Genomic DNA, 25,482 nt, shown 5'->3' with positions numbered 1-25,482 from the left:
ATCTTCTCTGTTTCCCGTCATCATTGCCCTTGAAAACTTTCTTACATCTGAATGTGTATAGGGCCTATACAGTTGTTTCTATGTTGAAGTTTGCCCAAAATGTGATATTGTAACTTGATGACAATTGCTGCAAGTATCATCCATGGTATGGGCTTGGTATTGGGACTCTGGATCAAGATGTTACCAGCTGGAACTATAATAATAAATCAAGATAGGCCATCCTGTAGCCAGTGGTACACTAACAGCATAAACAGAAGACATTATTTAAGCATCGCCCAACTCACTGAGAAGTGGACACTAGTGAACAATATAAATGACTACAAGACCCTAACTGTCTGTAATTACAGAGTCCCAGACTGAATGCAAAGAAATAAAAGTCTACAGAAATTGTCTGCACAGATGTTCTGGCCTGTTAATTCTCAATTAGTGATGGCAAAAATGTAATAGGTCAGTGCAAGTTACTGCATGAATGTAAAAGCGACCCCAAGAAGTTTAGAACAAAATGGTGCTGAATTGCATCACACAGAATATAGATGTCGTTCTAATAAAGTTAGAAAACTTTATCTTAGAAAGAAACAAGCAAGCAATATGTAGAAATATAGATGGAATATACTTCCCTAAAGTGAGAAATTCCTTCAACTTGCTTGTTGTGCTGAAAATATCACTTGATATTGAAATTTTTGCAAGGTCTCTAAAAGGGATTGTGTCTCGCATGAGTGAGAGCAGTAACTGAAGCTATGAACAGGATTGTGTGGCAATACTTATATTCAAGGGGAGATAAATCATCCGGTCCCAAAAAAATAGGCAGACAACTTTTAGCTTTTTTCTGTGGCTAAAAGTTAAATTGAGCAGGCTGGATTTGCAAGGTAGTGGTGATCTGAAGAAGAAAGTTGGTCAGATCTTAAGGAGTGTGTTTTTAAGCATGAAAGTAATTTAATGGTTTTTCTTTGTTGAGTAGCACTGACCATATTAATCAACATCCTCTTGGCAAAACTTTATGCCAAAATACTTCATGTCATTTCTGGTTAATTATTTTAGTAATACAGTCAAATTTGTTGGCAGATTTCATACAGACTTAAAAACAAATTATTGACAGAATAATTTTTGTTAATTCTGGTTATATTCCATTCTGTAGCTTCTATGAAGTTGTTTAAAGGTTTTACATTTCTTTGGGGAACAGATGTCAAATCTGATAGCAATCCGACTAAAATCAGATCTCCACTGTCCTACATGAATATCTGACATGCCCGCTTAGGGGTTCATGTTCTGGTGACTTTTGAATTGGTCAGTGGAAACGCAGCTTACAGAAATCTGAAAGTGAAATCAAATCATTTAGCACACTCCGATGCACTTCAGCCATACTACTCAGTGTTTTAAATGTCAAGATACAAGATGTCATCTTATTTGCTTTATGGCAATAACATAGGTCAACAGAACATGACCCATAAATAGCTGCTGTCAGATCTTCATGTAGGACAGTGGAGATCTGATTTTAATTATAATGAATAGATATTGAATTAGCACCACTTTGTACTTTTTAAATGGCCTTGATGACAGGAAGAAAGGCCTTGATATCAGGATGAAAGGCCTTGATATCAGGACAATTACTATCAAATTATGTCCAGCTCTGTTCAGCAGCTTGTGAGGGGAGGTCATTATAAGCTGTTCTTTTTTAGTAATGGCAGCATCATTTGTATCAATTTTAAGGGCCTTCATGCATGGATACTGTCAAATTTGATAAAATGCTATGAAGTCATTTCTGACAGGTTGCTCAAAGTAATATCTGAGTATCATCTGAACAAATCTGTAAAGCCTTGCTGACAGGATGTAAAGCCTTGGTGACAGGATGAAAGGCCTTAATGACGGGACGAAAGGCATTGATGACAGGATAAAATGCCACAATGACAGGATGAAGAGACCTTGATGACATGATGAAATGCCTTGATGACGGGAAGAAAAGCCTTAATGACAGGATGTTTTTCTGTCAAACTTATTCTAATTCTATTCCATGGTTTTAATAGAAGTCATTTAAAGGTTTCTATTTTTAGTAATGGTGGTCATACTTGTTGGCATATTGGCATCATTTGCACAAATCTGAAAGACTTTCATGCCAGGATATTTTGTTTGCTGACAAATTTGGTCAAATATCTCTGTTGCAGCTTTTGAGTAGAAGCCGACAGGTGATTTTCTACATTAGGTAAGAGTGATCATATTTAACATTAAATTGGCATCATTCTGAAACCTGTTCAGTGCCAGGGTGCTTTCTGTAAACTTTGGTAAAATTCTATTATTAGTCTGAGAAAAATTTATTTAACAGTATTTCTATTTTCAGAAATGGTGTCCATATCTGAAGCAGGACTGGTATCATTTGTACAAATGTGCAAGGTCCTTATGCCAGGATGCTATATGTAAACTTTGGTCAAATTCTATTCAGCAATTTGTTAGAAGATATCATTTAATGGTTTATATATATATTTTATAATGGCAACAGTATTTAATGATGGATCAAAATCATGTGTGCAAATCTGAAATACCTCCATGTTAGCATATTCGCTGTTAAGTTTGGCTGATATAACTCCAGTGTTTTTCTTTTGAGAAGTTGAAAATAACATCAGTCGACATGTGACGGATTATTCACATTCACACACTGGATGCAGCGCCATACAACTAACTCACACGGCCTTTTAGCCTACTGACTCACATGACCTTATTGCTAACCGTCTTACATGGCTTTATAACCTACTGATTCACATGGCCTAATGGCCCACTGACAAAGATGACCTTATAGCCTACCAACTCACATGGCCATATGGCACACTGACAGCCTTATAGCCCACTGACTCACATGACCTTATTGCTCATTGTCTCACATCGCCTTATAACCTACTGATTCACATGGCCTAATGGCCCACTGATACACATGACCTTATAGCCTACCAACTCACATGGCCATATGGCACACTGACTCACATTGCCATATGGCCCACTGACTCACATGGCCTTATGGCCCACTAACTTACATTACCTTATGATCCACTGACTCATGGCCTTATGGTCCACTGACTCACATGATTTTATGGCCCACTGACTCACATGACTTTATGGCCCACTGACTCACATGACCTTGTGGCCCACTGACTCACATGACTTTATGGCCCACTGACTCACATGACTTTATGGCCCACTGACTCACATTACCTTATGATCCACTGACTAACATGGCATTATGGTCCAATAAGCCTAAAATGTAACCACGGCAACAAAAAAATAGATCAATATGAGATACTTTTAAGACCAAGAAACCTTGCTATGAATGTATTTTTATTCTTCATGCATAATACTAGTGGAAAATCAACTATAACCTTTTTATCATTCATGCCTGCATAATGTTAGTGGAAAATCAACTGTTGTCATTTTATCCTTCATGCCTGAATAATGTTAATGGAAAATCAACTGATGTCTTTTATCCTTCACACCTTTCATAATGTTAATGGAAAATCAACTATTGTCATTTTATCCTTCATGCCTGAATAATGTTAATGGAAAATCAACTGTTGTTGTTTTATCCTTCATGCCTGCATAATGTTAGTGGAAAATCAACTATCGTCTTTTTATCCTTCATACCTGCATAATGTTAAAGGAACATCAACTGTCATCTTTTTGTCCTTCATACCTGCATAATGTTAGTGGAAAATCAACTATCATCTTTATATCATTCATGCCTGCATAATGTTAATGGAAAATCAACTGATGTCTTTTATCATTCATGCCTGCATAATGTTAGTGGAAAATAGGATCGACAAATCTCAATCTAAAGGAAGACAATATGAAATGATGTGTGAGATGCCTGGCTATTATAGCATACAAATCAGGAGGAAGCAGGGATCCTGAAATCACTGTATTTGTCAGACTGGACACTGATCACAGGATAACCTCAGATATTTTATATCAAACTGTCTTTGACTTGTTTGTCCATTAAACTTTCAAATAAACACCTAAACAAAGTAAAATTCAAAGATCACTTTATCTAATTTACAAGACTGCTTCTGTCAGACAATCAATAAAGATATCACCAGCCAAACTAAATTCAAAGGTGACTAGGTTTAATTTAAACATTCTTTCAGTGTTGGGCAATGATCTGAGGTGTCACAAACTAAACATATTTGGTCATCATCTTTACCTAATTGTTTAAACATTATATAGCTAACAAGCACATTAAAAATGAGATAAGAAAACTTACCTACTTAACTCATAAAAAATAACCTTTAATTGAACTATTGCCCCTGGGTCTGAACTTACACGGTCTTTATACTATAATTTTTCAGCACAGTATGCATTACAATAAAACACATGTACCATAGGAACAAATTATGAAAAAAATACTAATACAACCACTAATTTTTATCATCATACTTCAAGATTTATATGGATACCTGATCAAATAAAACTTTGCCATCTGACTTAACCAAAAATGCCTGTCAACTAGGTGTTATGTATGTGTATGTGTATATATATATATATATATATATATATATATATATATATATATATATATATATATATATATATATATATATATATCTGAGATAGTAGGATTGTTTGTTGTCATATAAAGATTCCTTTTTTAAAACAGTAGTGTGGAACAAAATACTACTGCTGGGTGAAATTTACAGTATATTGTTCAGAAGAAGAAAAACGAAGTTGTGAATCACGGTAGGATAATAATAATAATAATAATAATAAAGTAACAGCAAATCAGGAATTGAAAATTACACATTTTCTGGTACAGCAACAGTGAACTGGTCTCGAAATGACAAAGCATGTTGTGAACCCAATATTACAATATTCTACACTGTAAAATTTTGAAAAACGTTAGGTCCAATGTCTTAAAGATATGGACTATGGTATACTTCACTGAACAACAAATTAATAATATCCAAATGCATGAATGTATACACATACAAGCCAATTTATAGGCAAAACACAGGATATCCCTTCTCAACTTTGCAAACGTCAATATTACCTTGCTAACTCTGGATGAGTGGATATAAGATCTAATCCTCCATGTGTTCTAAACAGTGTCTTTTCATCATCTGAAAAAAGAAAGAAATGAAAGACTTAGTGCAAAAGGCTCTTATATTTGAAAATCTGATGGCATCATACATCACAAATTAAATGTTTGCAAGTACAATCGCCACTAATTTCATACAGTAATCATATACAAAACTGTTAATCCCATTCTAATACATTTTACACAATCTAGCTGCAACATCATCAAAGTGGAATTATCCACAGCATAATCTCCAATAAATGATGTTGGCCTTTAAATCTGTCTTTCTCCTGGATTTACTGTCATCAATTTTGATAATACATGTATGACAATGAATCTCAGTATGACAATCTTTGAAAAATGTGTTTTATTTTCTTAAATATTTTACTTGATGTCTTTAATACGGCATACAATACACATCAAAATATGTAATTCAGAATACTACAATGCACCCGAAATTCAGTACTGGTCACATAGGCTGATTAACTTTTGTGAAATGTATGTCATTCTTCAAAGTTAAAATTCTTTTACAAAGCTGTAATGGAGGCAAAATAGTTCTACAAAAGCCTGTTATAAATACAAACAAGAGTATGATATTCACATCCAATGGTTAAAAATCGTCTATGTAGATAACTTAAAATGTTTGTGCAGAAAACATTTATCTCTTTTTCAGTCACAGTGAAATTGACCTCTGACCTTATGCACCTAAAACCAATAGATTTCAGTTTTGCCCCCCCCACCTCCCCAAATGATAAGCTTCTTCCTTTCCCCAAGTGCAAGCCACTTGCAAAGTTTCATCCAGGTATATAATGCAAAATAAATGTTATTTTGTGGAAATCAGTGTTATTAGTTCAAAGTGACCTTGACCTATGACATTAAACTCAATTAGATTCTTCCTTACCCCAATCACAAGTTATCCACAAACTCTGGTAGCTGTAGATGGTTCAAAACTTAATTATTGTGAGGAAACAAAATTGGTAACAAATAGGCAGATGGACAGATATCATCACACAATATAAATGACTCCATGAACTATCTACAAGACCTTACAGTCTGTAATTACAGATTCCCAGACTGAATGCAAACAAATAAATGTCTACAGAAATTGTTGGAACACTTTATAATATGGATATAAAAACACATTTATATAGAGGATGAAGCCAAAATACTCATTTCTATATTTTTAAACGAAATATATAGAAAAATTAACCTTTTCCAAGCAAACCAAAGATTACAATTATTCCTTGGCTACCAGTTTTACAAATATCTTATTAAATGAACACAAAAATAAGATTCAATACTTCATCTGACAAAAATATTTCACTTCATGAAATTAACAAATAACAGTCCTGTGGCTTACATTTGAAAAGCATTTCATGCTTTGGATATTATACCACTGGTCAGTATGATGTAATTATACCCATTTATACTTTGTATATTATACCATTGGTCAGTATGATGTACTTATACCCATTTATACTCTGAATATTATACCACTGGTCAGCATGATGATGTTATACCACTGGTCAGTATGATGTAATTATACCCATTTATACTCAGCATGATATAATTATACTCATTCATATTTGGATATTATACCACTGGTCAGTATGATGTAAATATACCCATTTATACTTTGTATGTTATACCACTGGTCAGCATGATGTAATTATACCCATTCATATTTGTATATTATACCACTGGTCAGCATGATGATGTTATACCACTGGTCAGCATGATGTAATTATACCCATTTATACTCGGCATGATATAATTATACTCATTCATATTTGGATATTATACCACTGGTCAGTATGATGTAATTATACCCATTTATACTTTGTATATTATACCACTGGTCAGCATGATGTAATTATACCCATTTATACTCAGCATGATATAATTATACTCATTCATATTTGGATATTATACCACTGGTCAGTATGATGTAATTATACCCATTTATACTTTGTATATTATACCACTGGTCAGCATGATGTAATTATACCCATTCATATTTGTATATTATACCACTGGTCAGCATGATGTAATTATACCTATTCATGCTTTGGATGTTATACCACTTGTCAGTAAGATGTACCATATACACTCATGTATAAGCCAAATAATTTAGAAAAAAATAAAAGCCTGGAAGATGGGGGTGGTAGCTTATATGCGGGTCAATGTCTAAACTTGACAGTTTTTAAGTCTTTTTGTTGACTACTGTAATGGCTGTAAACCATGTGACATGAAACAAGAATTTTTTCCGTGTCCTAAGATATAGGCATGTAAAAAAGTAACTTCTGGTGACCTGACAATTATTAAACTGTTATAAAGTACTATGACTGATTTTGTTATTATTTTGCAAGTGCATATTTTCTGATTACTCTGACAGGAAGTTAAATAAAGGTAAATACAGACTTCATAATTCGCAGGCCGGTTGAGTTTAACAGGGAGACCATGCTGAACTATAGTGTACAGTACTTTCACAGTGCAAAGCGTGCATAAGCGTCACTTAAATCCTTACTTATTCCCAAACATATTAGATGCAGATTTTGCTTTATTTATTGTTTCAACCAAATTGCATTCTTCCAGATAACATTTGAGCTAGTCCTTAATAGCCGTTTCATTTACGTTGAATCACATGCTCACGAGTTACTCATTTTCAATGATATTAGTGATCCTACAAATTGAGGTGATATTTTTAAAAAGGTATGCTTGTTTAATTGTACAAGGCACATAACAATCATAATTTACATGTTCACGAAGAGTGGTAATAATAAAGGCTAGAATTCTCATATAGATCAACTAAGATCAACATCAATCAATTTTAGTTTTGTGTTTTAGCTGAACAAACATCATAACGTTTCACACAATGGAAAGCTTGATGTTTCGGCATCTCCTATGTTGATAGTCAACCAATTTGTTTTTCGTTTTGCGACAGCAGTACAGGCCAGTTAATCATTAAAACCCTGAAACTGGCATGTGATATGATGGAATTTTGACCGGTAACTATACCAGTACATTGATGTATAATTACCTTTTATTCCATAATATTAGCACAATTACTGTAGTTTTGTAAAGCAGGGTGTAAGGCATACCGATGAACTTTTCAAAAGCTAAGTACGGAGACTGAATAAAAAAAATAGAGATTGGAACCTAAAATTGGGAGGTTTTTCGTGGCATTTTTAAAGCCTTGTTTTTGTTAGCTATTGTTCGATCTTCCTAGTCCAATATGCATGAAATTCACAAAAAGACTCAACGCTTCTCCCTGTGCCGTGCCCTATTTTCCCCCAGGACGTGCTCTATTTTCATATTCTGGTCAGCTGTGGTCAAACTGCACAATAGCTAAAGAATAGTAAAAAAAAAAACAAGGAAGAAAGCCAGCATGACTAATTTAAAGTTAATCCTTATCCATGCAACTATTTTGTGAAAACGATTGGCCCTCCATTGTAATTCAAAGAAACCATGTTCTGCTCTATTGTGTGTTATGCAAGCACCAGCACTGATTGGCAAATAAAGGATTCCCAATTTTGTTGAACCAAAGGTACCAAAATAGCTAACCTCATGGTACCGTACATGTGGCAACTATTTTCCCTCTCTGTATATCCGACCTTATTTCCTTATTGTCAATTCTTAATGTAATTAGTAGTGTTTATTATAAAACATGTACTATTAGTTCTTTAAGGACACATTTGATACATGGTATGTATTTTCATTCCTTCTTTTAATTTAATGATGGTAAATAACATTGGTATATATGGTATAAAAATGCCAGGTGTTCACTCGTGGAGTTACAGTATTTGTAGTGATCATTCTTGGGATTGAAATTAATTGCGGATGATTTTATTGTTGTGGTTTACTTTTTTTGTTCTGGTTTATTTATTTTATTTTTGTATTATTGTTGAGGTCAAAGATCATTAATTTATGTGAATAATGTTTAAACATTCTATTTAGTGAAGAAGCGAATTCTTTGTAGTAAAGTAATTATTTCATCACAACAATAATTCACAGGTGATACAACAGAACATGTAGGACTTTTCTTGTTTAGAAGAAATGAAAATCTAAGACAAAATGTAATAATCAGGAGTCCTCATGACGTGAAAGTTGACAAGTATGGTGTAAGGTCGCTTACATCAAAGCAAACTACAACTCAAGCTTTTACGGTATTAGCATAATTTTTTATGCATTATTTCCGAAACTTTATCATTGTGACTTCGAGATATCATTAAAGTTTAGTGCAGTGGTGCCCTTGATTAAACTCCAAAGGATGTACTTAATTCAGCGTGTAATCAAACCTACAATGTACATGTGGTGGCACCATTATGTAAATACGTTCAGTAGCCTAATTGTGAGCACTGAATTGAACCATATTGTTTGTTTGCTGTGTTGTCATACTGGGTTACATTTTAATGAGTTAGGTATTTACAATTTCAAAGCAAAGTATAAATGTAATTACCGGTGCACTGATATCCAATGTCCAATGCAATAATGCATAAACAAACAATAATCGAGTCAAAAGGGAGTGGTAGTGTTACAGAAAATCGCTATTGCTAAATTCTCATCGTTTGATCAAATTACACAAATTTAAATTAGGCAGAAAGAATGAGAAAACAAAAAATTAAATGAATTTTCAAACAAGTTTATACCATTTCTTTTTAATAATCATGCACACTAACCTCGAGATAAGTATACATGTAATTTTTTAAAATATAAGTTTGCCTAAATAAATGCATTTAGAACTTACCTCGTGCATCTTGATATGTCTCAGAGTTATCTGTCGGCTTATATGTGGGTCATGCACTTTTTAGTGTTTATACCTGTTCAGTTTGGGGGTAGGCTTATATGTGAACGGGCTTATACGAAAGTATATACGGCAATTATAATTATTTATACTTTGGATATTATACCACTGGTCAGTATGATGTAATTATTGCCCTGGATGATGCAATAACATAAATTTACATATTTCTAATATCAGAAATACAACATAGATCTATGACATGTCATACTGATGATATCGTGTGGTAATTTGCTATGATTTTGGAAGAAGAAAAAGCCATCTAAGCTAAATCAAATATTTTTTGGTTGAATGAATCATAATAAAATACAGATGCAGTTTTATGCACAGCCAATTATATCTATATTTGCCATCTTTGCAGAAATTGGTAATTCTTTATTCTTGTGTATCAAAAGTTCAGCAGTTTTGTGATAAATTATAGCTATTAGCAATGGAGGCCTGCTCTTTACAATTAGGTCAGCAGAGTCTTGTGTAAAAAGATCAAAGTTAGAAGCGACTTGGCATTCAGGGGCCATAACTCCAGACCTGTCAATACAATCAACATACCATGTAATGACATGGAGTTCACTGACAACTGCTAACTCTTTTTATAAAAAGAGTAGACAAAACTCATACAAGACACATGCATGTCTATGAAACCATGTTCACATCAAATTTCATTGAAAGACTCTTAGAGTTATGCTATTTAAAAGAGCCATGTAAAGAAATGGAGTTGATTGATGAGGTTCATACGTAACTCAATAATGAATGGTTTAAATGAGACAACACCCATAAGACATGTCTTGATGTAAGAGAAAATGTTCTCCTACAGAATATGGCAGTGATTCTCAAACTGTGTGCCCCGGCACACTAGTGTGCTGTGAGAGATTTGCAGGTGTGCCATGGGAGTTTTGAAAAGTATTTAAAATTGCTAGCGTTTTGAAACCTTGAACATATCAATAAAAATTAAATGGTAAATCAATGTCGCAAAAGTTAAAAAAGTAACATATATTAAAACACTAGCAATTTTAATTGCTATCTCTCAACTTGACGTAATTCTTGGAAATTCTTTTTCCATTTCACATGACGATGGCAATCATATCTCCAGCCACAAGACATACTCAAACTGGCATGTGATGTCCAATAAACGTAATTGTGTCCTTTCCAGCTTTTATTCACAAGAATCTGAACACTCCTTTTTATTCTTCTGTGTTGATTATGAACACTTTTTAGAAGCTTATTTTACCTTTCGGCTTAAACAAGCATCGCTTTCTGGATGCCATTTTTAAAAAATTCTATAATCAACAGTTTGATCATGCAGACAATGTGCATGAACAAACAAGTGCAGTTTAAAGCATCTGGGGTGCTGCTCTAATGTTAGTCTGGTTCCCTGACTTATTTCACAAATCCTAATATGAAACCTGGATCCATATCAAACATGGATGAGCCGATAATCTGGATTTTTCAGCAACTATCGTTTTTCTGTAGTTTTTGCTTGTATGGCCTAAGTCCGTATGCAATTAGGATTAAAAAAAGAATCATTATAATAACGCCAAAAGCATAATGGTTGGCATGTATGAATGATGAGAGAGATAAGCTGTAATTATAATTTATTGATATAATGGGATATAATGTTAACATTTATACATGGGTGGTTTTCACATGCTGGTGGCTGCTATGGCAAGCTTCAATATATATACTTACTATTTATAAGTAACCTAGTGAGGACTCTGAACCCTCCACTATAGTACAATGGGATCTGATCCTTCTTTAGGACTTTGTTTAGGGTCTGGACCAGCCCCTTAACTTCTGTGTCCCCAGATTCAAACAAGGAATTGGCTTTATCCTCTTCCTGATCTGCCTTCTCACTCCTGTCCACCTCTGTCATGTACTCTGTCAAAGAGACAATCAGCCACGTTAATCTGCTTGCTGCTATTCATTAGGCACTCTATCTTTGGAAATTCTCAGCCCGAATAGTACACCTGGAAGTGTTCATCATATATTCAATAATGGAAGGCAACCTGTGAGGATAGTACACCTGGAAGTGTTCATCATAGACTCAATAATGGAAGGCAACCTGTGAGGATAGTACACCTGGAAGTGTTCATCATAGACTCAATAATGGAAGGCAAACTGAGGATAGTACACCTGGAAGTGTTCATCATAGACTCAATAATGGAAGGCAAACTGTGAGGATAGTACACCTGGAAGTGTTAATCATAGACTCAATAATGGAAGGCAACCTGTGAGGATAGTATACCTGGAAGTGTTCATCATAGACTCAATAATGGAAGGCAACCTGTGAGGATAGTATACCTGGAAGTGTTCATCATAGACTCAGTAATGGAAGGCAACCTGTGAGGTTAGTACACCTGGAAGTGTTCATCATAGACTCAATAATGGAAGGCAACCTGTGAAGATAGTATACCTGGAAGTGTTCATCATAGACTCAATAATGGAAGGCAAACTGTGAGGATAGCACACCCGGAAGTGTTCATCATAGACTCAATAATGGAAGGCAAACTGTGAGGATAGTATACCTGGAAGTGTTCATCATATACTCAATAATGGAAGGCAAACTGTGAGGATAGTATACCTGGAAGTGTTCATCATAGATTCAATAATGTAAGGCAAACTGTGAGGATAGTACACCCGGAAGTGTTCACCATAGACTCAATAATGGAAGGCAAACTGTGAGGATAGTATACCTGGAAGTGTTCATCATAGACTCAATAATGGAAGGCAAACTGTGAGGATAGTACACCCGGAAGTGTTCAACATAGACTCAATAATGGAAGGCAAACTGTTAGGATAGTATACCTGGAAGTGTTCATCATAGACTCAATAATGGAAGGCAACCTGTGAGGATAGTACACCTGGAAGTGTTCATCATAGACTCAATAATGGAAGGCAACCTGTGAGGATAGTATACCTGGAAGTGTTCATCATATACTCAATAATGGAAGGCAAACTGTGAGGATAGTATACCTGGAAGTGTTCATCATAGACTCAATAATGGAAGGCAACCTGTGAGGATAGTATACCTGGAAGTACTCATCATAGACTCAATAATGGAAGGCAACCTGTGAAGATAGTATACCTGGAAGTGTTCATCATAGACTCAATAATGGAAGGCAAACTGTGAGGATAGTACACCTGGAAGTGTTCATCATAGACTCAATAATGGAAGGCAACCTGTGAAGATAGTATACCTGGAAGTATTCATCATAGACTCAATAATGGAAGGCAACCTGTGAGGATAGTATACCTGGAAGTGTTAATCATAGACTCAATAATGGAAGGCAACCTGTGAGGATAGTTTATATAAAGAGTGTTCATGATATACTCTAACAAGGGAAGTATTCAGCTAGGATTGTTTGGTGTACATCACAGGATTCATTCCATTACATATCAAGTGAGATAATCAATTAGGATAGGTTATCCAGGTATATTTATCTTGTACTTTATCAAGAAAGACAATCAGCCAGACAAGTTTGTCTCAAAGTGTTCATAACAAAACTCCCTGGCGATTATTTAAAGTAGTAACCATGCTTTTTTTCGATGGGAGATTATCTGCCAAGATATCTCAAAAGTGTTCATCAAAACTACCATGAACGTTTCTGTCTTTTTCATGTACTCTGTCCAAGGAGATAATCTGCCAGGACAATTAATTTCACAACATTCATCATGTATTCAATCAAATGAGGTGATCAGCCAGATAGTTTATCTCATGTGTTCATCATGTACTCAATCAAATGAGGTGATCAGCCAGATAGTTTATCTCATGTGTTCATCATGTACTCAATCAAATGAGGTGATCAGCCAGATAGTTTATCTCATGTGGTCATCATGTACTCAATCAAATGAGGTGATCAGCCAGATAGTTTATCTCATGTGGTCATCATGTACTCAATCAAATGAGGTGATCAGCCAGATAGTTTATCTCATGTGTTCATCATGTTCTCTTTTGAGGAACAGAACAGTTCATTATGTTTTCTTCTAAGGAACAGAAACAGCCATGAGAGACTGTTTTGGAGAGTTGACCAACTACTCTATCAAGTGAAGGAACCATTGACATTAATGTACTCAAACAAATGTAATCATTGACATTAATGTGCTCAAACAAATGTAATCATTGACATTAATGTACTCAAACAAATGTAATCATTGACATTAATGTGCTCAAATAAATGTAATCATTGACATTAATGTGCTCAAACAAATGTAATCATTTACATTAATGTGCTCAATCAAATGTAATCATTGACATTAATGTGCTCAATCAAATGTAATCATTGACATTAATGTGCTCAATCAAATGTAATTGTTGACATTAATGTACTCAAATGTAATCATTGACATTAATGTACTCAAACAAACGTAATCATTGACATTAATGTACTCAAACAAATGTAATCATTGACATTAATGTGCTCAAACAAATGTAATCATTGACATTAATGTGCTCAAACAAATGTAATCATTTACATTAATGTGCTCAAACAAATGTAATCATTTACATTAATGTGCTCAATCAAATGTAATCATTGACATTAATGTGCTCAATCAAATGTAATAATTGACATTAATGTGCTCAAACAAATGTAATCATTGACATTAATGTGCTCAATCAAATGTAATCATTGACATTAATGTGCTCAATCAAATGTAAGTTTAAGCAGTGTCAGCTGTTCATAATCAATTATAAGAGTTAACATTTCTGATAAAGTGTTCCTGGATTTGAAAACTATACTATCATCCCAAACATTTTAGCAAACACAAACTTCTGCAAAAATCACTAAAACTACACATTCTAAAATATTTTTTGCCAAAAATATATGCTTTTGCACTGCAGATAAGTCATTCAAAAATATTTTGTAGCTAATATGCAAATCTAAATTTATCTGCTGCAATAATGAAATTATGATTTACAGTATCTTCCTTCTTTATATTGTCTTGAGCCTTTTTCCTCCCCTTTTATTATTTTTTCCAATCCATAATTAATCGTAGATAAAAACAATAATATTAATAATTTTCAGCTGATCGTATGTATGACAATGTGAGATCAGATATTTTTATAATATAAAACTAAGTACTTAATACACCTCAAATATATGTGAATTTACTTGTAGGAATGGATCTGTGCATGTCAACTGAGTCTCAAATACTTCCCAATTTGATGCCTTCTGAACAGATCTACATGAAAAATTATGAGATTACTTTAACTTCCACTCTCCATGTTGCTATGAAAAATCAATTCCACTCAAAATATATTGAGAATAAAGCTAATAATCAATAACACTTTTAGTTTTACAATTACAAGTTGTAGACAATTTAGAGCTATAAAAAATGAGTCATTATGGCAAGCTATTTTGCAAACTTAAGAGTAGCTCTCTGTTGTTATTGTTGTTGTAGGGTTTAATGCCATTTTTCAGCACATGATAGGCTATACATGGTGGCCAGTATTAATGGTGGAGGAAGAACCCGGGAAAACACTGGAAAGAACCACCAACCCACGAGAAGCTACTGGCAAGCTTTCTCACATACCCACATTGGGCAGCTCTGTAAAGAAGTGTATTAATCAGTCTCCCTTCTGATTTGGTTAATTGTAAACCAAAACCCAAATCTGCACAACTAATAGATACCTTTGATCAACAATTCTTTCTTTGGATCTATCTCTAGTGCTTGTTTGTAGCATTTTCTGGCTTTGTCATACTGTTTTAGTCCCATATATGCTTTCCCTTTGTGTATATGAGCCTTGACACAATTTTTTTGTACCTGTAAAGAAAAAGGATAAAAACATATTATCAATCAATTATCAATCAATATTATGTAATAAAGATGCATAATCAATATTATGATCATACTGTAAAAATAATGCAACCATTTTACGCTGCTAAATGAAGACACAACCTAATGCAAACATCTAGCATACAAACTTCTAAAAATATTCTCAAAGCACCATGAGTAAAATATATATCTGCTGCAAGCAAAAGTCTGATACTTTGGACTGTATCACTTAAGTGGTTAGAGCATCTTGAGTTAGGGAAGGACCCAGTCTGACAGTGAACTGTGGTGGCAGTGGTGACATACCTGGTCTGGTGTGTATGCATGATCATGGTAAATGGGAATGTTTTTTTTAAAAAGCAGCAGGAATATGTCACAGCAGGTCAGATACATGCACGCATAGCTCCAGTAGTTAAAGTACAATATGAATTAGCAATGGCTTCCTGAATTACCTCAGATCAATGACAAAACATATTGCATGAAAGCATCACAGTCCAGAAAATGACAGAAATCAATCAAAGATGCAAACTTCATGGCTACTATATCTCCCTCAGCCAACCAGTATACACAATGTGTGGTATTACTACTCCAGTCTTCTGCATGACTACATTGTGTGTTGCCAAGGCAAAATAAGTGAACAAAGCATCATTTATAATGGCCTGCTAATGGTCACTGCACGTAGCATGGCAAGATAAAACTGATGTCTTAAAGTCCTGACATCAATCATTGCAGAGTTTTGTCTTGGAACTTCTGCACAAGTCAGATTACATTTTATTTTCATCAGCATTATATTCTAGCCGACTATACTCATATTTACAGCCTTCTTGGATCATGAGCATAAATATTTTCTTCTTTGGTTCTGCAATTGTAATCCAAATCTTTGCCAGATGTTTCATTATCTGTTAGACTTTCATCTCAGCTTTTGTGGGTTTTACTCTCTCTTTAAATATAATCATGATCTCTGCAGACATTCTGATTACTTTCTTGTTCTAATTATGAGGATGGGGAAACAAATTCATCCTATTTCTCAGTAAACCTGTGTGTATTGGATTTTTAACATAGCTTCAAAAAAATGTCAGTCATATCAATATGATGCCTGCAGTGTGGCAGTTTATATTGATGTCTAGTGATGTCTAGCACTGGGGCATCATGCTGCAGACATGTCCCACCCAGACACATTATCCTGACACAAGGCTGACATGTCCTAACACTAACCTCTTAATACCGAGTGCCTGGTAAAGCAGCTGTTAGTACCATTTTTATAAATCTTTCGCATGACTTGGCAGGGGTTCAAACCCGTAACCTCCTGCATCTGTGGTGGACACTCCAACCACTAGGCCACCGGAGTAGTCACCTGACAGCTTTTACAAATGCAAATGGCACTACATCAAGGTGACATCATGTCTAGCAGCTCATGACTTAGGAAGATCAATAAATTAAATTCTTTAATCAATGATATGAACAAAACAGGTGTTTGTCTTACCTCAAAACATTAGTTGAATTTGTTTCTTATTTTCACTGAGACCATTCAAATTTGATAGCGGGCTGATACCCTCATTGAAGAAATATGGAATACATCAGGCACACAATATTATGAAATACTGTAGTATCATTTATTTTCGCAGACTCAATTTTCACGGTTTTGTTAAAAAATCATTTTAATGGCTACTTAAATTCATGGTCAAAGGTTGCATATTAGTAGGTATTTCATTATGTGGTTTAATCTCAACAGAAACTCAAAATAAAGAATGCAAAAGAATAAAAATATGCCAATCCAAGTGGTGGTCACTTTAATGTTCAAAATAATATAACTACAATATGAGCAGAAATCAAAAACCTGACAAGTTCAATACTTAAACCGTGTTTTAATTCCAGTAAGTAACATAAGCCAAAGCAGCCAACATAACCAAAACTATACTACCACCTCTATAAGTACAAATAAAACACCTGTCAAGATCACTCCCTTACAAAGTGTTTTCATCTGAGTGCTCGATATCAAAGGACACTGACCAATTTTCTTCTAAAATATATTTCTTTGATAGTACTTACCTGATCATAATTTACGCCCTCTTAGCCACCCCATACTTACATCCATATAGAAAAAGAGTGCCTTCCGCTCCAGAAGTAACTGACTATTTCGCTGGATTTAGCACCAATCACAGTATCAAGGAAAGAAAACTCAATCTAACTTCCACCTAGGTGGGCAGATAACATTTTCCTTTTAAGCGGGCATTTTGTAATACATATATTGTTACCTTTTTGCACCTGCATTACTTCTGTAAAGTTTGCATGGCTCTCTTGCCAACTCTTTTGGATCCAATCGAAAACCCAGATCCAGATCAAACATATTATACGAACCAGTATCTGGATTTGACTCCAATAATTGTTTTTTTAATGTTTTCTATTATTCCATAAGTCAATAGTTTTAGAATCATTTCATTAAGACTACCGATCAAATCATAAGGATTGGCAGTAAGCTCAGCTTTCAGGCAATGTACTAAAGCAGTAACCTGAGCAGCCAGGCAATGCACCAAAGCAGTAACCTAAGCAGCCAGGCAATGCACCAAAGCAGTAAGCTCAGCAGCCAGGAAATTGCTACAGCAGTAACTGCAACACACAGGCAATTAACTACAGCAGTAAGCTGAGCAGCAAGGCAATGCACTATGGCAGCAATGACAATTGACAGGTTAATAATGACTTTTGTCCATTAGAATCTTGGGACACTGCATCCTCTGTCCCTTATAATCTAATGGGAACTGTATCAACTGTCCCTTATAATCTAATGGGAACTGTATCAACTGTCCCTTATAATCTAATGGGAACTGTATCAACTGTCCCTTATAATCTAATGGGAACTGTATCAACTGTCCCTTCAGATCACCAATTCAGGTACATGACATACATTGAATTTATTATTCATTTTAATGCCTCTTCATAAAGCACTTCTGTAACTTGATGCAAGTCATGCCTCTGTTGGTCTTCAAGGCTGTACTGTTCTTGTGTCACAACAGTAGCAACTCTACAATGAATACAGTCTGACTCTATGTTCCTCAATGAATACAGTCTGACTCCATGTTCTTCAATGAATGCAGCCTGACTCCATGTTCCTCAATGAATACAGTCTGACTCCATGTTCCTCAACTGTAGCTCTTTATCAACCTATGGTATAGAATGTTATCAATGCAAATCAAGAGAGTAAAATCATAGTGGTAAAGTGCAAGGCTGCCAAGTAGCACATATGAAGTTTCAGAGACAAAATTCACTACTTGATTCAATCAGTAGGGGTCTAGACAGTGCTTTGCTTCAGACATATGCTTTGTACAGTTGAAATCCCAGGTTTAATCCTCTGGCTCGATATCTTGCAATGGTAACTTTTTTCATGACCTCTAAAGGTTCTCATGAGTATTGTCAGAACTTGTTCTGACATAGAAATTAAATAAAAATAATGATCAAGTAGGTTTCCTTCAAACTATACCTTGAGTGCCCAATCACAGTCATTCAGTGCCTCCTCATATTTCTGTAATCTGATGTAAGCAATGGCTCTGTTTGTCCACAAGGCTGTGCTGTTCCTGAAGATCTCTAATGCCTGAAAGATACATGGGGAATAATGTCTGAAATAAAATCAAATTACATTTTTTTAAATGAAAGATGATGGTAAAGTGCACAGAGTTGTGGTTTAAGTTCAAATAATTGATAAATAAGAATTGAGCTGTAAAAGACAGCAAGCTTTCATGCACATATATCAATGTAAATATAAAAGGTTGCATTCCACTAATGCCAAAGCTGACTATCACATAGCATAAATACTGCTGCAGTAAAACCTCTCATTGTAATCGTGGGTCAGTGGTTCTTTCCGGTGTTTTCCTGGGTTCTTCCTCCACCATTAATACTGGCCGCCATGTATAGCCTATCTTGTGCTGAAAAATGGCATTAAACCCTACAACAACAACTCTCATTGTAATCAGCCATAAATTAAGACCACATCCCAATAGCAACCACCAATGATTACTGCCTTAAACAGGAAAAGAGCAAACCTATCTTCTAAAATTGGAATATGTTCCATTTCAAACCACATCTTTTTGTCTGCTTGAATGTCTCAACATGAACATTATTCTATGTAGTAAAATTTCGATGACCAAAACCCAGGAGTCCATGTGACCTGGTTCAAGCAATTAACAGTCTCACTTGCAATGCCATCTTTTTGCAGCCGATACATACTGATAAAATAGGTCCTCTATTGCAATGAATATAAGGTTCTAATTATTAAAAGTCTGTTATTGACAGCTGTAATGTTAGTGAATAAGTCTTTCACACATCACGTTCTAAGTGCAGCTAACTATGTGGCTTCTATTTGTGAACTGTAAAAAAAAAAATACTGACTATTTCATTTTGATAAGTGGACAAGAGGCAAATAACAGACTATGCAGTGTCTGGAAATTAAATTTGAGAGTTGGAAAATATGTTTTTTAAGTCATACATTGAATTTAACTTGGAACTTACAGAGTTTCTATTGGAACTTAAGCAGTTATATTAAGAATCTAAGGTGTCTGAGTAAATCAATCCGGATCAGTGAAATTTCATTTCAATTTAAGCATGTTTCTGAAATTGAACACAATCAATTGATAGTAAGATATAGGCAGACTGCACTAGTTAGTGACCAAATTTTTCAACTATAATTAGTGCTGTTTCTGAGCAATCAAAATAACTGAAGATCGTCAGTAATGCTACATGACCAAGCATTCCATCTTGATTTTTAGTGATTAATTGTAAATGCTAAAAGATTTTTTCTTCAGAATATTTTGTTTTACACTTAATTTTAAAGCTGTCTGGGCAATGAAAATCCAACATATTTAACAGACAGACCAGTTCAGGCATGTAATTGACTGGTTGTCATCTACTGACAATAGACATCTGGATATTATATATGGCCATCTCTGCCTTACCGAATATCAGATGAGACAAAATTGTTTGCCTAAACTGCTAATAAAATGTTTCAAAGAGGTAAATCATTTTAGTTAATGAATCCACATTTTAATCTATGTTACACTGCTGTAAATCTTGACATCAAAATTGTTTAGGTAACGTAAATCAACTCCTGTCAAATTCTTCAAACATACCATATTCAACATAACATTAAACAGTACGCTTACCAAATTTTCATCTGAGCAAATTTCATTCTTTAAAGTTCATCACAGATGTGCACACAATGATGATGTCATAAACAGTTGCCATTTTATTTCTATGTACATACCAAAAGACTTAGCTCACTTTGTACATGTTGGATGCTCTCCATTTTAGAAGGTGCATTCTTTCAAATTTTGGTCGCCTTAAATAAAGCATATGTAAAATTTAACCCACAATGATCAGTGATAATGAGACAAAATGCATGAGTGGTTGTAGATTTCAATAACACAATGAAATTTATGGTAGATTTTACCAGCCACCTTCCTTGCATAACGTACACCATGACCATGGCACATTTCTTTATGTAGCAGAAACTTTTATGTGAGTTCTGGCTAAAAGAGTTGTGTGTGCATATGAAGGCATGTTTGGGTAGTGTTTTAAGGTCTGGTAAACCCCAACCAAGTAAATAACAAGTTTTTAAATTGGAAGAGGGTGTTACCAAAGTTGGAAAACTTGCTTCCAACCCATAATGTTACCTTAATATGTCAATAAAAAATGTTTCACTTAAGCATGTTCTGCACTTTCATCACATGCCCTTTTATCTCTAGTTCTAAAAATGTCATCTTACTTTTGTGTAATGTTCAACTGCTGTCTCATAGTTGCCTTGGCGGAATTCAGCATTTCCTAGTTCTTTAATCTCATTAGACTCTTTCTCTTGTTTCTTGCGTCTTTCTGCTCTCTCTCTAGCATCTTTTTCCAAGGCAGCCAAAAAGGCTTCTACAAATTACAACAAGAATGCCATAAATGGTACATAATATATCCAGCCATATGTACTCACCTATACGTCAAGTCAAACTGCAAACAACAAAGATCCAGATCTGCCCTAGCAAAATGCAAATGCAGAGTGAGGTCTATGTTCTTGGTTCTACTGATAACTCCTAACAAGGTGCACAGACCTAGATCTGCTGACTCATTATTTGCCAGCCCACCTGAATCTGTGCAGTTTACAGTTGGACTTGTTCTATAAGCAAGTATATATGGTAGTATAACTATACTTTTTATGTAAATCCCTCTTTCACTAGTCACCTACTCAGGTGCAAAAAGACACAGCATTCACTTAACTCTTGCACTATGCCCACTAACATGACCTCTGACCTTCTGAATCTGATATTAACTGGTGTTTTCTTGGTCTCGAATGAAAACCACACATACACAAAAAATACATTTTACTTTGTGGAGACATCAGATTCTTACCTAAAAATTTTAACCTAAAAATCAATGGGTATCTCAAATACAAGCCATCCAAAAGGTTTGTTGGTGATAAAGAACATAAGCTTTCACACAGAAACTATTTCCTCTTCCTAGATTTGATGCTACCTTGACTGCTGGACATCAAAATCAGTTGGTGTCTTTCTTACCTCCATTGTGCTATTTGAAATATTTGGTAAAAGCTGATGGCACAGAATGCAATTTTATATGAGGAAACCAAACAGGTAACATACAAGTGGTCAGATGACTGACAGACAGATGCATGAGAACATAAAATATTATGATTTGCTAACTGATGGGCATTTAAATGAGTGGACCTGTCAGTTTTTAATTAGCCTAATAAAAGAGTGCAAATATTTCTTCAATCTGTTAAACATGCATTTCATTATTTTCATCTTTGATTTGATTTGATTTCCTTTTAAAGAAGTTTAACATCTTTACCTTTTATTTTGTAAGACTTAATGCTTACATTTACTTTAAAAGGTTTCTTATTAAAGTTTCTTTCTGCAAGTTTTTACCTTCAAATTTTTAGAACTAAGCTTTCTAAGGCACTATCCAAACATTGTTATGCTGACATTAATCCCTATACATACCAACATACATACATCCATACATACATACATACATATGTACAGACAGACAAACATACACACTTAAACAAACTCTTCAAAGATAGTGTCTTTCTTAGGCAATGTTGTGTTACCATATAAGGAAAGCACAAGATATCATAATACACCATAATATTGTGTACAATATACAATATGTGTACCATATTTACCACTGGACACAGTTTATGCTGGGACACCATCAATTTATGTTTAAAGTAATTTTTTGGTTCACTATGTCATGGGACAGATCTTTATTTTTAAGTTGTAAGTTTTGAGACAAATTTTCAGTCATAATATTGATGCTTAGCTGGTAGATATTAGTTGTAGGATTTAAAAATGAAATCATTTGAAAATCTCCAAAACTGTCCTCAACCTTAAATTTGTGTATAGACTAGAGTATGCACTGCATTGATTTGTTTTATTATGATATTTACGTTTATTTGATTTTAATAATTTAAACTATTAAATTTAACATTACTTTACACAGAAGTCATTGTCCATCAATGTTATTTAACCTCAGGTGTTTACTAGTAAAGATACTGCTTCCATTTTCATGAAAGTCAGAACAATTTGTATTTGTATCATATTTTGTGTTTTGCTGTACAAAGTGTTTGATACATTAAAAATTCTGATTTATGTTTGCCTTTTCATACACCAGATCTAACTACCCAACAATGTTTCCTTAGTTATCTGCCAGAGCAAAGCCTTTGGCTTGTAATGGCAGCACTCCCATCCCTATAATCAAGCTGCAAATTTGATACTTGCTCAGTGCCAAGTAGTTCTATATTTAGTTAACAGTTTATCTGAACTTCCTGTGATCATGCTGCACAATTTAAACCTAATCAGTTGTGGCATATGCTTTAACAGATTTCATAGAATGCATGTAAGTCACTTGCAGAGCACCAAATGTTTCAAATTATTTTTGAAATTCCCCTGAATACTGGTAAAAAGAAACCAAAGTCTGCTACCTTAGGTTAGCCTACTTTGTATATACAAAAACTGGCATACTTAAAAGAATCCAAACTGCTTCCTGAGTTAGCTTGCTCTGTAAATAAAATAACCTCTATTTTTTTTACCAGGTTTGTTTAGACACCACCCAACCTTTCACTGTTTGCTACCTTGTTATCATAACTGATACAAACAGGCATTGATGTCTGCAGTAGACAATAATTTTATTTGCAGAATACTGTAAAATTGTTAACTTGGATGTAAATAAAATAACCTCTGTATTTGATAGACCAAGTTGAAACAACAGGTTTATTTTTCTCTACCAGGTTTGTTTAGACACTGCCTAAGCTTTCACTGTTTGCCACCTTGTTATCATAACTGATAAAAACAGGCACTGATGTCTGCAGTATACAACAGCATATACTGGATGGTCTTTCAGAATACCTTTGTAACCTGTGCAAGCAAAATTAGTCATTTGCACTTGGTGAATGTACTTAATAATTTTAGATATAAACTGGTTATGAAGAACAAAACTAAAAATAAATAAAAACAGTACAGTACAAGGTTAGTTACTTTCTATTTGCTACCAAATAATCATTCTATTTACCCCTTTTTATTGTAACATGTGACGGCAGGAGCAGCAAATTCAACACAATTTGTTTTGTGTCTGTAAGTTCTGGGACATATGATCTAAGTAACAAAAGTTTAACTGTAAGTTATGGGACAAGAAAATAGTTCTTTTATTTTATCTTGTCCCAAGATATATAGTAAGCACTGTACTCATTAGGATAATTAACCATACAAAACTAATTATGTAAAATGAATTATACAAAAAAAATAGATTTACCTTGACCCATTGCTTCATCTGTTCCTGTTGGGATGGGTGATGCAGAGTTTGCTGCCTGTTTGTTTATTACAGTCTTGCTAAAACCTGTAGAAGGAAAACTGCATATATCGCTTCTGCAAGATTCATGAAATTGTAGTGAATGATCCATGCAGTTCTTTCTAAAGATCCATAGCTATATGGAGTTCTAGTTAATGATCCATGGTGTTCCTGCCAACGAGCCATCATGTTCTAGCCATTAATCCATGGAGTTCTAGCCAATGATCCATGATTTCTAGCCATTGATCCATGGAGTTCTAGCAAATAATCCATGGTGGTCTAGCCACTGATCCATGAAGTTCTAGCTAATGATCCATGGTGTTCTTGCCAATGAGCCATCATGTTCTAGCCATTAATCCAAGGTGGTCTAGCCACTGATCCATGGAGTTCTAGCAAATGATCCATGGATCCATGGTGGTCTAGCCACTGATCCATGGTGGTCTAGCCACTGATCCATGGTGTTCTTGCCAATGAGCCATCATGTTCTAGCCATTAATCAATGGAGTTCTAGCCATTAATCCATGGAGTTCTAGCCATTAATCAATGATTTCTAGCCATTGATCCATGGAGTTCTAGCAAATGATTCATGGTGGTCTAGCCACTGATGTATGGAGTTCTAGCTAAGGATCCATGGTCTATGGTGTTCTAGCCAATGACCGATGGTCCATGGTTGTCTCGCTGACTATATTTGAAGGAAAACAGATTATACTTTTCACATTAAAAGATTTATTCAACTATATTTTCTCCAGATGATGGTATGGACCAAACTCTCCAACCCCAAAATTTCTTTAGAAATAAATCTGTTTAGTTCTTTATAATATCTCATAATAAATATATTAATTCAATGGTTGCTTTTATGATTAAGGCATAGTTCTGAACAACAGTCTGCTGGTCTGGTAAATTAAAATAATAATTTTCTGCAATGATCATACATCTATGTTTTGTGATGATACAGTTGTAAAGAATACATATACCCTTTGTGGATGAAAATCAAATTTAATCTGCATAATTGATTCACCTGGCACCCAATTGT

General features: G+C 34.6%; 1 protein-coding gene across 1 annotated transcript in view; it reads right to left on the bottom strand.

Moving 5' to 3' along the window:
* The window catches only part of LOC149770965 (tetratricopeptide repeat protein 12-like), a 97,506-nt gene that overhangs the window by 63,447 nt on the left and 8,577 nt on the right, over positions 1-25,482 (bottom strand). The window contains exons 3-8 of the mRNA XM_089948931.1: positions 24,414-24,497; positions 21,370-21,518; positions 19,093-19,203; positions 15,476-15,608; positions 11,535-11,723; positions 5,024-5,093 (exon numbers count right to left, since the gene is read on the bottom strand). Coding sequence (XP_089805057.1) covers positions 5,024-5,093; positions 11,535-11,723; positions 15,476-15,608; positions 19,093-19,203; positions 21,370-21,518; positions 24,414-24,497 — 736 coding nt within the window. The remainder of the gene's footprint in view (positions 1-5,023; positions 5,094-11,534; positions 11,724-15,475; positions 15,609-19,092; positions 19,204-21,369; positions 21,519-24,413; positions 24,498-25,482) is intronic.

The sequence above is a fragment of the Sinohyriopsis cumingii genome, unplaced genomic scaffold (genome assembly GCF_028554795.1).
Source record: "Sinohyriopsis cumingii isolate HCF-2022 unplaced genomic scaffold, ASM2855479v2 utg002173l, whole genome shotgun sequence".
Taxonomy (NCBI): Eukaryota; Metazoa; Mollusca; class Bivalvia; order Unionida; family Unionidae; genus Sinohyriopsis; species Sinohyriopsis cumingii.
Note: the sequence above shows the minus strand (reverse complement) of the source record. Positions and strands in the feature narration are given on the sequence as shown.